At 39.9% G+C, this 17,029-nt stretch overlaps 1 protein-coding gene across 1 annotated transcript in view; it reads right to left on the bottom strand.

Moving 5' to 3' along the window:
• The window catches only part of cadm2b (cell adhesion molecule 2b), a 142,759-nt gene extending 126,083 nt beyond the window's left edge, over window positions 1-16,676 (bottom strand). Inside the window, exon 1 of the mRNA XM_073490465.1 lies at window positions 16,615-16,676. Coding sequence (XP_073346566.1) covers window positions 16,615-16,675 — 61 coding nt within the window. The 5' untranslated portion in view covers window position 16,676. The remainder of the gene's footprint in view (window positions 1-16,614) is intronic.
• Window positions 16,677-17,029: the final 353 nt, after the last annotated feature.

Here is a 17,029-nt window from a genome sequence, read left to right as displayed (position 1 = left end):
GTACATACAGAAAATGCTTACAGTGTGTTGCCCTTTAGAAGGAAGAGGTCCAAAATTTTAATAGTGTCCAAGCTCTGAAAAATCCTGAGTGGTTTTACAGTGATCAATTTGTTATTTAAAAGCAAACTTATCATTTTTCAAAAAGATCTTAAGCATCGTGTCCGAGGCTCACTGACCTGTGGGCCATGTGGTATTGTGGTGTTGTCTACAAACATCAGTGTGCTGAGTTGTGCTGTGTGAGCTCCTAACAGGTCATTCGTTATCACATCTTCAGCTTCAGAACACCTAATTTTTGTAGCTTATGCGTTCAAACTCCAATTAGTAATACTCCCATTTTGCTGGGCTTACCTGCTTGTAAAATAGAAATTCAACATTACCTTTTACACAGTGACCCTGGATTTGGCCTGAACAAGGCAGTTTAACACTCTGACGGGCAATTTTTCCACCACTACAGATTTAGACAGTATATCTGGCCATATCGGTTCCTTCAGGTTGACATGACTGAAAGATTGCATTACACCTTTAGAGACATCTGCCATTTGGCCAGTCTAACTGAACTACAGCCTCCACAAAACACAGTCTTCATGAACCTGTGAAAATGCCAACCGAGTCTTTTTTCACAGCACAAAAGCCTCCTACAAGTATACGTCCATTTGAAAAGTGACTGTCTGCAGCCTTCCACAGCGAGTCCATATGGTCCCTGTATTTATGGGGTGATGAGGCCTGCTCCTGGGGTTCAGAGTGGTCATTATCTGGGGGATGCTACAGCTCCAGTAGTTAAGGTCACCTGGTACACACCGGATGTCCTCACACTCCACCAGTACGGGAGGATACTAAATGTGTAATCATCTCTGAGCCCACAAAAGGTAAGGTCTATCCACACTGGCCATTATAGGAGCTTATTGTAGGGTCCATCCTGGCTTTATATCCTGCTATTTCAGCAGCACAATCCAAAATAGTATATCTTTCCTGTGGCATTAGAACAGATAGCAGATATAGCTGACAGTGGTGACTCTTATTGGGCTTAAAGTTCATACTGAGATCAAAACTAGTATCTGCTCTTGTCATTGGTTCCACTGGTTCCAAAGAAACCAATACTTTTCTAAGCAATTTATCTTATTTTACACATTAAATAAAGAAAATAAATGTTAAAAAATTGATGATTAGAGATGCAAGATATTCACTTTTTTCAGCCAATACCGATAAGATAACCAGCTTCTGGCTTCATTTTATCAGCTCCATCTGTCAGCTAGAATTTAGCAGATACCGACAAATAGCCAAGATTGTAAATTTCCCAATATCTCTATTATCAGTGCCATTAAGTGAAAAGCTGCTGAAAAATTATATCCCAAGGAAAGCAACCAATAGTTGGTTGCAATCATTAGTCATTTTTCAAGCATTAGCTTGAGCTTGTTTTAGCTTGTAAAGATGTGCTGCTCCGCTGCACTCTATCATTGTAAACTCAATATCTTTGTTGGACAGAAAAAAAAATAAAAATTGGAAGAATTTCTTAAACTAAACTGTTTATTAATAAATTGAGAAAATAATCTGCAGTTTAGGGCTTGGGAACAAAACGATACTTTATATCATCTTAGATTTTGGATATTGTTACATCACAACATGGCATAGGTGTTGTCTTTTTCTGGTTTCAAAGTAATATGATGTAATTTTCTCTTCTACGTATTCTAACACTTAGTCATTATAGCCACATTACTGATGATTACTTATCAAACATCTCAATGTGTTTATATTTTGTTTGCAGACAAAAACATTGTAATATTTGATTTTGTCGCCCAGTCCTATCATTTATTAAGTGCTTCTAAGGAGATTTCAAAATATCGAGATATATATCATGTATCTCCATATAGCCTACAAAATATTTTTGAAAATATTATTGGAAGGATGTATCAGCCAGACCTAATCTGCAGAATAAACAATAACGAATATAGCTGTAACTGTTAATTGCAGCAAGAGTTTACAAAATTACAACTCTCTGCAACACAAAGTCCTTAATGATAGGGTTTTATATAATATAAATATAATAAAATGGGTTGGGTGACTGTCACTGACAAAATACAAACAATTATGTCATATAATTAGGGTTTTTCCGTCATTCCCGAATACAAGACAAGACAAGCCCTGGGTGCAACAACATGTAACATTGAAATGCCAAAGAATGGCGTGGCATCTGATGTTAGTCGCACCTCGCTACCTTCTTTGCATACTGCTTTGAAATTCAGGGGGGATAGGTGGAGTTAAAGTGGCATAACCAAACTGCAAACACAATGGCAGAACATGATAGGCTGAGACACTTTTGAATTAGAGCCATATGCAACATTATGTGGGAAAAAAAAGGTACAGACATTCTTGAAACAAGTCAGCTTTTCTAGTTCTGCACTGTCTGTGTTGGTACACACATCTAGCATCACTTGTGTTTGCAGGTCTGACCATCTTGTTTCTTCCTTAATTTCCTCTATCCACTTGGCTTTGACACTTCATTTTTAAAATTTTAACTTCAAGCTCTGCCCACAATCACTTTGATAGGATAATTGCAGAAACAGTAATTTGCCATGTTTTAGAGAGATAATGACCCTTCTAAAAGTGGGCACACCAGTTGTTTGATTTAGATCATCAGACTATGAGGTCAGTGACCCTATTTTAAATGACAGACCTTATGACATAATGATTATTGTTGCCAATTACAGCAAAACCCCCTAATGATACAATTTAATTTATGCATCTACTTAAAGCCTACCATTTGTTGAAACATCAGCAGGTATGCAAACTCTCAGAGAATATGCAATTAATTCAATTAACTGTACAGCAAATATACTTTTACTACAATGGCCATCGGTAATTAAACTCGTCTGCATGTTTTATTCTTCATTTCAGTCCACATAGTAAAATCAATGTATCATTATGTATGGTCTGCTACACAGTTTTCTACCATTTCAAGAGCAGTCATATCTGTTACCCTAAATACATGCGTAAGTCTACCCCCTCGTCTCTCTTTTAAGAAATCTCGATCAATAATAGCTAAACGTTTCCTAAACCTCCCTGCTTGCCCGATCCTCCTGCAGGTTATTTTTACACTGTACAAAAATGGATGTTGTGCTTGCTGTTTGGACACAGGGAACACCAAGCGATGCTTCAATTTGGCATTTTTCATTCACACTCAGGCGAAAATATTGAATCGCTCAAAAATTAACACCATTCATGTTTACTTTATGTTTAAAACACTCCTGATTTAATTTGTGTTAGTCAGACCACCTGTTCCCTGAAGATCAAGACTGTTGAACATAATGGTTCCAATTCACAACACCACTGCTGACACAAGTACAGACGGGCAAATCAAAGTTCTGCTGCAGTGAATTGTCTAAGATAAAAAAAACACCCTTCTCCTTTAGATGCTGATATTGTAAACAGACTGACTTCTCAGCTTGAGCTCTGTTGAGGCTTTTAGACTCAATAAGGAGCTGCATTATATCTAGTTTTACTACTTTTCTTGAGCCTGGTATGGCAGACTAGGGCTGCAACTGAAAACTATTTTTATTATTGATTAATCTGCTGATTATTTTCATGATTTATTTCTAAAGTGACGTCTTCAAATTGTTCTTTTTGTCCAACCAACAGTCTTCATTTACCATCATATATGGTACATCAACAAAACGCGACCTACGACCAATCAGAGCAATTAAAAATGTGTGAGCAATGCAGTGAGCGACACATACAGGTTGGCTTGGTCTGTTTTAAAGCATGAAAAAATAGTGGCCTTGTCACAAAAGTACAAAAAAAAAAATGTGTTTCTGAAAGCATTTGCAGTGGGAAATAAACTATGTATTAACATAATCTTAATTTATATTTGATCAGCACTGCCTGGTTTGACAGTCTGTTCTGTGTTTGGTGAGGGACATGCAGACTGAACATAATTGCATAGACCTACAAAACATGTGACATGTGACTGACAAATTGGTGATGCTTTGCTCTTCTGTCGGTCATCGTATGAAACTTGCCACATATCAGATGAGCAGTTGTAGATGGAAATCTGCCTGACTGGGAGGTGGATCAGATGTATCTGCCAGAGCAAATGAAACATGGCCTTACGGAGTTGTCCATCACTCAGGCTTACTTTTGTTACCTCCTCACATGTTTTTTATGTCACTGCCTTTGTCATAGTATTAACTGTACATTTGCATTGTTAACATTGTCATTGTACTGCTCAAGAAAAGTTCCTTCCCTCCTCCCAGAGCCCAAGTCATGGAGAAGAGAAGCTATAAATTTTGCATTTGGCTTAACACAATTGGTTCCCTACCCCCTTCTAGAACCAATCAAATGGAGCTTATTGATTCATACTCTGTCTTTTTGACTCTACTGAAGACACAAACTGTGCCAAAAGTTAGTCCATGCACATAATGAAAAGTAATTTTTAAAAAAGCTCTGTTTGCTCCAGTTTCACATATATGAAAAAAAAAATAAATTGTGCAAGATTTCATGCTGCATGATGAGTGCACCTTCCTTCTGAGAGCAGTTACTTGACTTGCAGAGTGGAGGCACAGTTCATGCCTGCCAAAATAAACCAAACTGAAATAATAATGCTTCAGGGTTAGAATAAATGGCTCCAAACATGCTCGGTGAACACACCCTCAGAATGTCACGCTCATGCAGCAGTCAGCAGGTGGTGAAACACTTTCCATAAAAGACAACTCCCAATGTAATGCAGTCTCTTTGAAGGGGAGGTCATCTATCCTTTTAATAACTGTAATGCTCGCCTGAGCACAGGGAACTCACTCAAATTATGTAATTACAAATCTTAAGCTTTCTTACATCACGTAAATCTGTAAAAAAATAAAAGAAAAGAAAAAAAAGGAAAAAAAAGGAAGATTTTTCCTCTTCAACTCAAAAGTAAATATATAAAGAAATAATGTACTGTGTTATCTTACATGTAATGTTTTAACTTTCATTTTAGAGCTGCATTAATTCCCTTAACACAGTCCGGTCATAGCAGATGTAGGAAATGGCAGATGTATACAACGTTACACCGTGACACTTCTCTCTGCTTTTTGCAGTTTGTGCACCTTCCTGCTTCACACCTTCTCTTCCTTTCCCCTTCTTGCTCTCAGCTTAGCGGCTTTAAGGCTTTTTTTTTCCAGCAAAGCATGCTCTCTGGCTCTGAGCACTGGCATCTCTTGCATCGGTATGCAGCTCCCGTTCAGACTGCTGATCCCTCTTTATGAGGACATGAGTTTCAATGCTTTTATCCCCCACCTTCACTTGCAAATATGCCTGCATTCAGTATCTACACTCCAGCTTTAGAGACCCGTGGGAAGCCTTTAAAGAGGAAGTCAATAAAAGGGTATAAACATGCATGAGCTTAAGTTTGTGCTTTTTGTGTCTTTATTCCAAAGTTAGATTTTTGGGATGGAGATAGAGAACTAAATAATTTTCCACTTGTTACACTGAAGCAGAGGCAGATTTCTGTTTTTGCATTGCATCTATGAAAACAGACTTTCTTCACTTGTTAGGAGAGAAAACGTTTTTCCAATAAAACTGTTTCTCGCTTTTAAATGAAGGACCTTCTGAGTAGTGATATTAGATGGCTGTTTTAATCAATTCAACACAGTGCCCTTGTGATGAAAATGTAAGTTTAACATTTGTATAAGCATTAGCAGGTCTGGTTAATAGCACATCATCAGTGGGAATATGCAATTAATTGAAAAACTGATCTGCAGGGTGTGTATGATTATATTGGACATTATGCACTGGGCAGACTTATCTGCAACCTTCACCATCTAAAGCAGTACATTTTAATACATCATTACATAAAGGCTACACAGCATTATATGGTTGTGTGGATGAACCACAGGCTTTAGTCTATCCATATACAGTAGTATGATACATATGGCTACCAAGAATAATAGAAAACTATCGTCGGCACAACCTGGAGAGTGGCTTCATGTGTAGGATGCTTCTCTGTGGCCAACAACAATTCAAAGCAAAACATTACTCACAGATGCAGCAGTGATTTTTTTCTTAAAAACCGTCTGGGACTGGCTCTATAATGCGAAGCGAAGATGCAGAGACTCAGTCGCATGTTCTGCTGCCTTCAGACAGCATATGCAGTGGGAATTAGCTTGCTGATAACTACAAGTAGGTTTGCTCAATAAAACTGTCAAATTTAATTGCTGTAAAGAAATAAACAGGTTGGACTGGCGCAATTCTTTTCGGGATCCTCTCAGGCACATAAACAGTCGCTGTACTTTATTTTTCAGTGATAGCAACACTGAGGAGAGAAAAACCAAAAGCACATGGGAAAATGTCATGAAATACTCTGAAATACTGCCAGACTTGAAGACACTTTTAATTAGCCCCTTCTTTGTTAAGTTTTACAGTGTGTGCTCTTTAAGTTGGCATGTTTTCCCCAAGTTCCTGCTGGTTTCCACACAAATTTAAAGATGTTACTGTCTGAAGTGGACTTTACAGACACTGTATTGCCTGACAACATGAATGTTATTATCTGTCAATGGCCTCTGTGCACCTGCCTGCATCATGCAAAATACATGCTGTATATAGCTCCTCATAGCCATGAGAGGGATTCAACGGGCTGAGAATATGAATGTTTTCATTTCTGTTCCAACAAATGGTTACAAGCCTTTCTTACAAGTCAACAATCTGTCCTTAGCAGGTTTTCCTCTCCATCGTTTTTATTTATTTTCAGGGTCTTTAAATGTGTTTTGTACACAAAGCTTATCCAATCATATAGCTATAAAATGTAAAACATTACCCTGGAATAAATCACTACATTTGCCTTGATTTGCTGCTTACAAGTCTATGAAAATGCATGACTTATTCCAGCAAGCTATCAAATTTCCAAAGATAGTGCAACAGAGCCTCCTTTATCTGGAGCTCAGACGTCCAGCCTGACTGCTCGACTGAAGGGGCTTTATGAGCACAGCAACCCAGTGATGCAAAATCCTATTGACTGAGTGAGACTGATGGAAATTCTGAGTTAACACACAAAATGAAACATTTAAAGCCAGTGGCCAGTGAATGTATAAACACATTATGACAAATGGATGGATATCACCACAACAAACATTTACATTTTAAAACAAACATCTAGCTCATCAAAATCCTACTTAATGAAGATATTGTGTTTTAAGGTCCCAGAGACACCACACTGACATCAAAGAACGAACAGAGACAAAGGCTGACTGTTGCATCGCCTCACGGTGCCTGTGTCTCGCGTAAAAAGCTGCACTTGAACACACCACAAAGACTAGCCAACGGCCAGCTAGCTCATACCTGCCGCCTGCTCGAGAAGAACTAACTCTCCTTACCAACAGGTGGCAGTAGTCTATATTCATCCTCAGAAAGGGAAACTGGAAGACTCAGGACCGCGGATATACAAACTGTTGCTATGATAAAGCAGCATTTGCCTTCCATTTTTACACCACTCTCACTAATACACTACTTCTAATCAAGAATATGTCTGAAAAAAAGTCCCCTTTCTTTTTTTGTTTCTCTTTTTATGCACTGATTCACTTAGCTGGACAGCCAATCAGAGTGAAAGGCTGCTGACAAAGGCTGACTAGTGCCAATGGTACGGAACACATAGCAAAACCTTGGGCCACAGAGGCTCACTGATATGCCCAACACTGGCCGACAGTCGACCATGAGCCTGATGTGTCAGGGCCCTCATATTGAAGCTTTGAACAAACAAAACCACAGAGAGGAAATGCTGTGTGAAGTGAATGCAATATCAATTGCCATATCAGAATAAAGTGTTTACATACTACACAAAGGCTCCCCCGGTTTTGTTTGTGCACTGGCAAAAGACCCTGTCATAACTCAAAACAAGCACAGTCACTTCTGGTCAGGCTGCCAGGTGTTTGGTTGCAGTGTGATACCTCTGGTGGTCAATCACTCTTTTTGGAAGCCTCCCAAACATGCACAGCAGAAGCAGACAAGGACGTCTGTTATGGCAGCCACATAATGATGCTTCCAATATTTCATGGTTAACATTCTGCACTCTGCACCTTCATCAATTGCATTCACATACTTTGTATTTTTCTTAGCAGAATGAGGGCTACTTTTGTGAAGATGTCTTCCACTTCTGTGATAATAATCAGAAAAGCTCGTGAACACAGGACAGAAAACAGAGGGTGACATAACAAGGGTGTCATAATTGGAAAAAATGACTAAAACAGATTACATGCCCGCTGGGTCATGGAATGGTGTATGGGTGTTATTTCTGGACAAAAATATTAACTTTGTTCATAAAGACTGCAGCAAGAGGAGAAAAGGGAGATCATCACACGGGCTAAATGAGATTCAGAGGCTCATCCATAGTCGGGCACAAAGCCCACTTCAACAGAGATGAGGGCCAAGAGAGATTGGTAAAGGTCAACACTGCAAACGGGCATAAAATGAAGTATAGGCTTCATTTTGGGCACAATACTAAAATGTAGGGAATGCATAAGCCTCTCACAGAATAGACGCCTACCACCTTTCCAACAGCACTGCCGAATCTCATTCATCAGAACTTCAATGATAAATGTTCTTTTTTCATTCCATTCTCTGCAGATTCTATTCAAATAAGGTTTGAGTCCATTTTTATTTATGATTTTTTATTATTTATGATTTATTTTCTAGGTCTGTTACAGTACATATCCCTGTAGGATCAAGTCTACTTTCTTCTTTTTAGGTTATTGTTTTGAGTTCAGGACCTTTCACCTTTAGTGGTGGACTAAATATTTGCATCATTGAAATAGTGAAAATGCTGTAGTATTAATACATTTCACCAGCTTCTTTTAGTGTAATCCAGGTATCCGGAAACCCGGAGATCCCAAATTTAAAGAAAAATTAAATCACTATAGCTGCTTAGCTAGAAGTGTGAGCACACAACCCGTCTGAAGTGGGTGCACAAGCTCAAGTGGGCGTTGAGGATGTCAATAACACCTTTTCAAATCAATTTGATCTTGGGAGCTTCTGGAGAGTTAGATTACGTTGTACGAACTGTAGCAGCCATTTTATGTTTTATGTTTTTTGGGGGGGATTTTTTGCATTTTAAAACAAGTCCCCATCTACTTCAGGAGAATGCTGCACCGCTGTTTTGCTGTTCAGCTCCAGAAATGTTTTGTGGGCTACGAAACTTCACCCGACTTTCCAATGGCCTGGGGCTGAGAGATAATGAATAAACTCTCATTTTTGGGTGAACTGTTCCTTTAATGCAGAAATGATACATATCATGTCTTTAAATCAAATACTGTCTCAAACAACAATGTATAACCTATAGGGTTCAATGAACTGTAGACATTATCAAGCTTTGACTCACTCCACTTTTCACTGCTATCTGGAAAAGGATTTATTTGTTTTCTATTTCTATTGTTTGTTTGACAGTTACAGTGTGTTGTAAACACAATTACTGCTGCAATAATTCAAAATATATTTGTCAGGTTAACAGAAAAAAAATTATAATATTATAAAAATGTTATTCATTATAATTAAATAATAATTTATTTTACATTTAGAAAACAAACTGCTGAGTCCTGATTATGTTTAATTAGTTTTTTGCTTTTTCTTTTGAGACTCAGTTTATTAAAGATGCAACACAAGCAGTGACAGTGCAGTGTTGTGAAATACACGTGCATATACACATCATTAAAAGAATCACAATTAGCTGCATAACAAGTTTCCAACTACACTTTCCAACAATATTCAGTTTTAATTCACAGGGGTTTGAATCAAAGTGGTTGGAAATGATAACATGAAATCCTACCTACACTCTGCAGTCTCACACAGGCATACAACTTGAAACACACAGCAGCTCTCCTTATGTTGCTGTTGAGTATCTGCTGCTTCTTGACGACATGACAAATTAAATACTTGGCTCTCTGGGCTACAGCTTCGGCAGCGAGCTGCTCATGTTCAAAAATATTGACTCAGATGTCCGAGATCATAGGAATACATGTAAATTCTGTGTTATGGTGGATTTCCCCTTTAAGATGTGTGAACACAGGTGCCTCTTCAGGAGCCCGAGATTGATGTAAGCACTGCTTTAACCACTTTTCAGCGTGACCAATCGTGGCATTCAACTTATCACGAGTATCTTGAGACAGGCTTCTTGGCAAGCAGAAAAATCTCTTAACCTCTTTCGCTCAAATACGGGTCAGAATAATCTTTAATAGTGTAATTGCCCTTACAGTCTATCATCTTCATTGCTAAGCTTATACCCTCTCAGAGGGGGCATGGCGTGTAAAAGTGCTATGACAAAGAGCATGGCGAAGGGAGACTGACAGCACACAGCGTAGTTGGGGCAGCAAGCGGCTAATCTGTAAGCCCGTTCCCCACTTGTCTGAGCACATTTGCCTCTGGCTTGAGGCTTATCCCTACAGATGTATATCTGTCAACAGAAAGCAAGCAGGGCAGCAGTGGCTCTTTTGGAGCACATTTGTCCTTTTTACTGGATTATTCATTTGCCGTGGTATACGGCACAGCACCAGAGCCAGCACTTGGCAGCTGGGAGACGCTGTGCAGGGATAAGCTAACCCTCAGTAGTGAGGAACGGGTATCCTTGAATGTAAACCACCTTCCTCTGCCATACCTTGCCTTCCTCCAGCTCTGCCAGCTTATTCCTGCTGTCTGATTACTCCAACCCACAGGAGATGTGCCCATGCATACATCTCACAGGCGCCCCATGCCTCACAATATGTGACATTTAGGGGTTCACCTTCACTTGGGTGCAATATGTATTCATTTCAAGAGGTTTTCATTACACCTAGATCTGATCTGAAACAGAACTCCATTTTCACATAAAAGACCTGAGAAGTGATGAACCAACTGCCATCCTATAGTACACTCAAAGTCAACTCTGCAGGTAGGTCAGTTATTCACATCTACAGTATGTCCACTGTCTGACTGAAAGCTGCTGCTGGATGGCATTTAGATGGCAGAAATGGCTACTTCTCACTGCATTTTACATTAAGCCATGTGGCCCAGACAACTGTCAGAGAGCTAAAATGAGACACTTTGATTCTCTTGATTTTAATCCTGATCCTCTGAACTCTGCTGAGTTTAATTTTGTTTTTATACATAATGAATATTTTACACTATTGTTAGGCTGGCGAAAGATGATTGGATTTTGTGACATGACAGGCAGAATCCTAACCATATGCAAACAGACCAAATGTTTAAATTCATATATAATCAGTTTATTTTGCTTATCTGTTGGGAGTTTCTATCCAGATGAATGCAAATGAAAACATTTAAAAAGTAAATCTTATAATATGCATAAATGCATGTATTGTGCATAAAAAGATTCGTGTTTATGATCAAAACTCCAGTACATCTGTGTTTCAAATATCTCCTTCCTGCAAAATAGAAGCAGATAAAAACACTGTAATGATCTATGAAGGTCATTACTGTATCATAAACAACTGAAAATCACCAAAATGCTCTTCCAGACATATTTATGTTATTTTGGGATCTTTATAAAGTCCAGAGGATCATCAGGGTTCAGGGATATTTTCTGACATGTTTTGATGATTAAGATGTTTTTCTAAGCAACTTTTCAGTATCTCCTTTAGAGCTGCAATGAATGGTCGATTAATTGTTCAGTTGATCTATTGTGATGAGCATTTTTCACATTTTTTTTTTTACATTTCATAGACTAAATGATGTATGGAGAAAATAATCAGCAAATGAATCGTTAATGAAAATAATCGTTACTTCCAGCCCGAATCTCCAAACCTTTGTGTGACAATTAATCTCACATGAGCTAGGATGAATAGCATGAAGACCTCTACTGTTTACAACATGTTCAAAATTCAATTTATTAATCAGAGGGGTCTTAACCTTCAAAAATGGATTGGTCTTTTCTATGGATGATATTTAAAAGGAAATATCAAACATTTTCAAGACTTTTGCATTTTTAATGACTTGCCTCAATTCCCTCCCTAATCAAGGGGGGACTTTTTCATTTACATTATAAGGGAATTATTCATCCTCAACCTCCTTGTCTCTTTTTGTCTGTAGTTTTGATGTCTATGGTTTTGATACCAGATTAAATGCTGTAAAAAGAAAGAGAGCCACTTTCATTTATTCTCCGCTTTGCCCTCCTCATTACTGCCCCCACACGTTATGGTCAAACACACACCAACGCTCAAATGTCACCTGCAGGTTGTACTTGCCAAAATGTCTGACGAGATAAGAAATGATGAAAGGCTCCGTACTCAAACAAAAGAAAAGTTCCCTTGGCGGAATGGGAGCTTTTTGGACTCTGTAAGAAGGAAAGTGATGAAACACTTGAGTAGAAGGAATGTCAGACCAAACCAGGGAAACTGTGGCCAACAAAGAAACGCACAGATCATAAAACTCACATCTCTGACATAACCAGCCTGCAGGTCTGCAAAGAGACTAAGTATAGCTGCACCACATGGCTAATTAGCATTACGAGCCTGCCTGCCTCCTAACCTGTTAACCGACTCTGACAGGTCTGTCAGGCATCTACATTAGCTGCCTTTGGTGAAATATGTTGCGATAACTCTGGTGCAGTGATCACTAACACCTCATAGAGTCACATACGTTTCCACTGGTGCACATACGGGCACAACACGACCTCCTACTCAGAGCAGAAGCACCAGGCAGGACACACAATAGAGAGGAGAGAACAGATATTCAGTAACTGAACATAAGAATAAATCTGTTCTGTCACTACAGCATATTGAACATTTAGGCAGTGTAGCACTCCATAGGCTGCAGCTATAGATAAGAGTCCAGCAATGCATTTAAGCAAAATACTAATAGTGTAGTTGTTCTAAGAAGGATGAGCCTGCATTAAAATGACTCTCGGCATTATGGAGCATGAACTGAGCTGCTGAGGCTGAAGTCTTGTCTACAGTATCACTGCAGTGTGTGATGCGGCGCACTGCAATTTAACTGTCGATTAAGCTGTGATCGCACAGGAGATGCATGCACCTTATTACCTTCGCAGAGGAGGTTATGTTTTCACTCCCATTTGTTGGTTTGTTTGTCTGTTAGCGAGTGCAATATCTCAAAATCTGTTTACACATTTGAATGAAATTTGGTGAAAGATTAGGGCCTAGCGCAGAACCACATCGAGATGCACATCAGCAGTTTATTAAAAGGACTTGTTAACACTGCAAGACCGGGACTTCTTTTAATATTTGCCACTACTTCTGCTCACAAACTACTGCTCTTACTTGGATGAAAACAGCTGGCATATGAGTCCAATAATTGCCCACCTCTGTGCACTTTGCAGATCCTGATCCCAGTTCAGATCAGAAATATCTGACCATTTTAATAACAAATTTGGAGGACTGTGCAGTCTTGTTTGAGGTGTGTGCTCACTGAGTGCTTCCCACACAGACGTTCGGGGCACTGCCCTGGGCACTCCCAGTTCATGTGTCTAAACTAAAAGGCACGCAGCATAAATATTTAAAGTAACCCTTGAAGTGGGCACTATCTTAGCAGAGCTCTTGGAAGAGATGATAAAACTCTCCGTGCCTTCTTTTCTCTGGCAGGATATCATGAACCCAAATCTGCTGCAAAATTGACTGGCTTTCTGTTATCACTGTTTTAATAGCTAATGATGTTAATAGGTTTATAGCAACAAAATCATATGGTAGCATGTGCACCTTTCATGCTCTTACTGTCCATGTTACAGTATTTATAAACAAACTCTAAAGTGGAAAAGCATCATTTCTGATCACATCCCTCTGATACAGCCAGTTAGAATATAGAACACAATAGAACGCAACAATTTATAACCCCCCACTAAAAGAAATAAAGAGAGTGAATTGATTAGTTGAACACAGCCGTATTGTAAGAGCAAGGCACCTTAAAGCCTGCAATAAGGGGAAACTCCAAGTTGGACTTTTGGTATTTCTCCTCTAATTTCAAAGCCAAGATTTGCATCTGACATTTAGACATAAATGTTTTAATATTTTATTCATTGTTCTGGATTTATTCAGTCTAGATAGAACTGAGGTGGAGCTTCCAGGCAGGCCCACACCAACGTCAAAGTGCATACCAATGGCTTTCCATACAGCCATTTAACTATAACTCACATGTGGTACATTACTTCAAACCATTTCCAAACGCATATCATCAGTTTCAGCTGTCTGTTTCCATTCACTTCTGCAAGGCTTTAAAATCATCCTGCGGGGATTTAAATGTGCTTCAGAAAGGTAATCTGGGATACTGACTGATCAAGTCCACATTCTTGTTCTTTGTGTTATAATGCTTTGCAAGCGAGGACTGTTTCGAAAACTCTTACTTTTGGATGTGCTCAAGGTTCCTTTAATATGAGATGCTACGAAATTCCATCCATCCTTTTAACATCATTTATGTTACGTTGTGTTGTGTGTGACTGATATGATCTTACAACATAGCTCATGAATGCAATTCTTATTTGAGGCCCATTCACATGTCCCAGATAATGGTGTATCCTTGAATGCACCATCAAAAAGATTTTCAAAGTATGCTCCATGTATCTGCAAGTGTATTTCCAAACAATACTGACATGCATGAACTAAAAGTAACGGCTATATGGATGGTAGAAAATCATCTAAAAACCTATGGTGTGCTTTCCAATCAATATTAAGATATGTAACATCCACATAATTTGTAGTTGGAAGGACTATCAAACATGCAAAATCATGCATGGTCATTTAACCCTAACTATGATCCACTCTGCAGGGAGCACATCTTTAGTGGGCACGCTGCAAGGTGGATGCAGCTGGATGCGTCATCAGGTCACAGCATGATATACACCACTTCATGGCGTCTCAAGTCGGACGGCGCATCAAGATGAAACGAATGCGTGGGGTGGGAACTTTGCCGAAGGGAAAGACAGCAAGACTGCCATAAGCAACATACATCAAGGCAAAAAAAAAAATTATGTAATTAATGTAAATTTAAGGAGAAATTTCTAAGTCAGACTCAAATGTTGGGCAGCTTAATGGTGTTAAAACTTCTGAGTCCCAGCTGTGCATTTTCTTGAACAGTAATGGTCTGACATTTGGACTAAAAATATCTGACACATGCCAAGACAAATTTGACAGTGAAATGGGGCTAATTTTAGAGTTGATTTTTGATGTGATGATGCAATGTGGAAATTACATCAGCTGCCTATAGAGTGTCATAATATAAGTTTCTTACTCGTTTGATGGTTCGTGTTGGTTCCTTGAGGGAAACCTGTACAAAAATAGTTTCGATCAGTGGTTCTCAAAGTGGGGTCCCAGGACCCCTGGGGCTCCTTGAGGGGGTTCCAGCAGGTCCCCGACAAAAAGGGGAGAAATTATTTTTTACGTATAAGTAACACTAAGAGATTGTATGACTATATTGGTCATAGGCTTAGACATAGCAAAGACCCTGGGAAACAACAGGGGTCTGGGGTATAATGTGTGTCAGTTTAGGTCCTTGATGGGAAAAAGTTTGAGAGCCACTGGTTTATATTAACTCTAAATCATTAAGAATTGTCAGCTTTATAGAAATAAACAGATCACTCTACTATCATTTCCTCACTAAATCAGAAAATACAAAAAAATAAAAAATCTCCCTCCTGATGATCATGTGGGACAAAATCTTTGTTTAATTGGGGTCTGTGGGGATTTTTCTTTCTTTGATTTGGGAGTCCCTGACATGAAACCCTTTGACAGCCCCCCTCCTCCGCCTGCTGTAGGCGTTATGTATCTGCGCACTGGTCGCCTACAGGGCGGTGGCTGCGCAAGCATGTCCAAGAGCGGGACGGTCTGTGGGGAGTTGAGGGAGTTGTCATGAGGAGACACTGATGCCTGGCTGAGGGGAGGCATCACACACGCAACCGTACCTGCGTCTGATGCCAACAGCCCAACTTTGAATGAGCGACTACATGGCTCGCACGGTCACTAATGCATACCGACACTCCTGGAGAATGCACACACAGCCACGCACTTGCCTGCACAGTGCGCAAACTGGCCGTGCTGGAGACAAAAGCTCAACTCACATGCGGCCACTGCCACATCGAGGACTTCTTGTCACAAATATAAAATGCACTGATTTAAAGAGTGAGATGACTTAAAAGGCCAGAAGAGACATGAGTTGGGGAAAAAAAAAAAAAAAAAGATCCACTCAATGACACATCGGTCTCACTACAAACAAGACGCACGCAGCCAGCTGCTGTAACCTTTCGTGCATCCCTGTGTCAGCTCCAGGGGACATAACTGGATGCACAGACAAACAGGAGGTGGCTGAAGGCGACTCATCTGCAGCCCAGTGTTTTTATCTGTCACTTAATATCACAGGAAGGACAACATCCAAGTTGTCTCCGTGACAAAAAAAAAACTTGTGCAGCCGCATTCTGCTTTTCATTGCGCCGCACAATTCAACTTCCAGGCATTCCAGCACAGTCGGCTCTGACAGCAGACGACAGCCGTCCTCCGGCCAAAACTGCTGCGCAAACACACATCACCTACAAGCAAAAGCAACTCTCTTTGTACTGAACACTTGAACTCACGTGCGACATGAGCACATATGATCTTTGCACTTCACGCAGCCACCCACCTCCCCGCACACCACGCCCGTCTATTCTATACAGCAGCATCCAGCGCTCACCTTTAAAGACGTGTGCACAGAGGCTGTAGAGGATGAAGATCAAGTGCTGCTTGACGATCATATTCTTCTCTTTTCCTTCACAATTTAACGTCGACACTCCACTCGCGTCTGTCTCTTGTCTTTTCCTCTCTTTCTGCCTCTTCTCGTCGGGGTGGACTTATCCAGGTAAACGGCGCAGCTTCGGACTGACCGGAGTTACATTGATGAACTCTGCCTTTTCCAGAGAAGTCCCTGTGTATTTTTTCGCAGATCCGGGGGCAGGGAATACTGTAGTGTAGCAGGACGGCAGAGATGCTCGTCGGCAAAGTGCAGCTCCTGTCTCCCTTTATTGCCTTTCTCTTTGACTCGCTGCAGAGAGCAAGAGTCCCGCCCACGCTTTTTGACTAATGAAGACGCCTCACCAATGGAGAACACC

Source organism: Pagrus major, chromosome 2, assembly GCF_040436345.1.
Source record: "Pagrus major chromosome 2, Pma_NU_1.0".
NCBI classification, from domain to species: Eukaryota; Metazoa; Chordata; class Actinopteri; order Spariformes; family Sparidae; genus Pagrus; species Pagrus major.
Note: the sequence above shows the minus strand (reverse complement) of the source record. Positions and strands in the feature narration are given on the sequence as shown.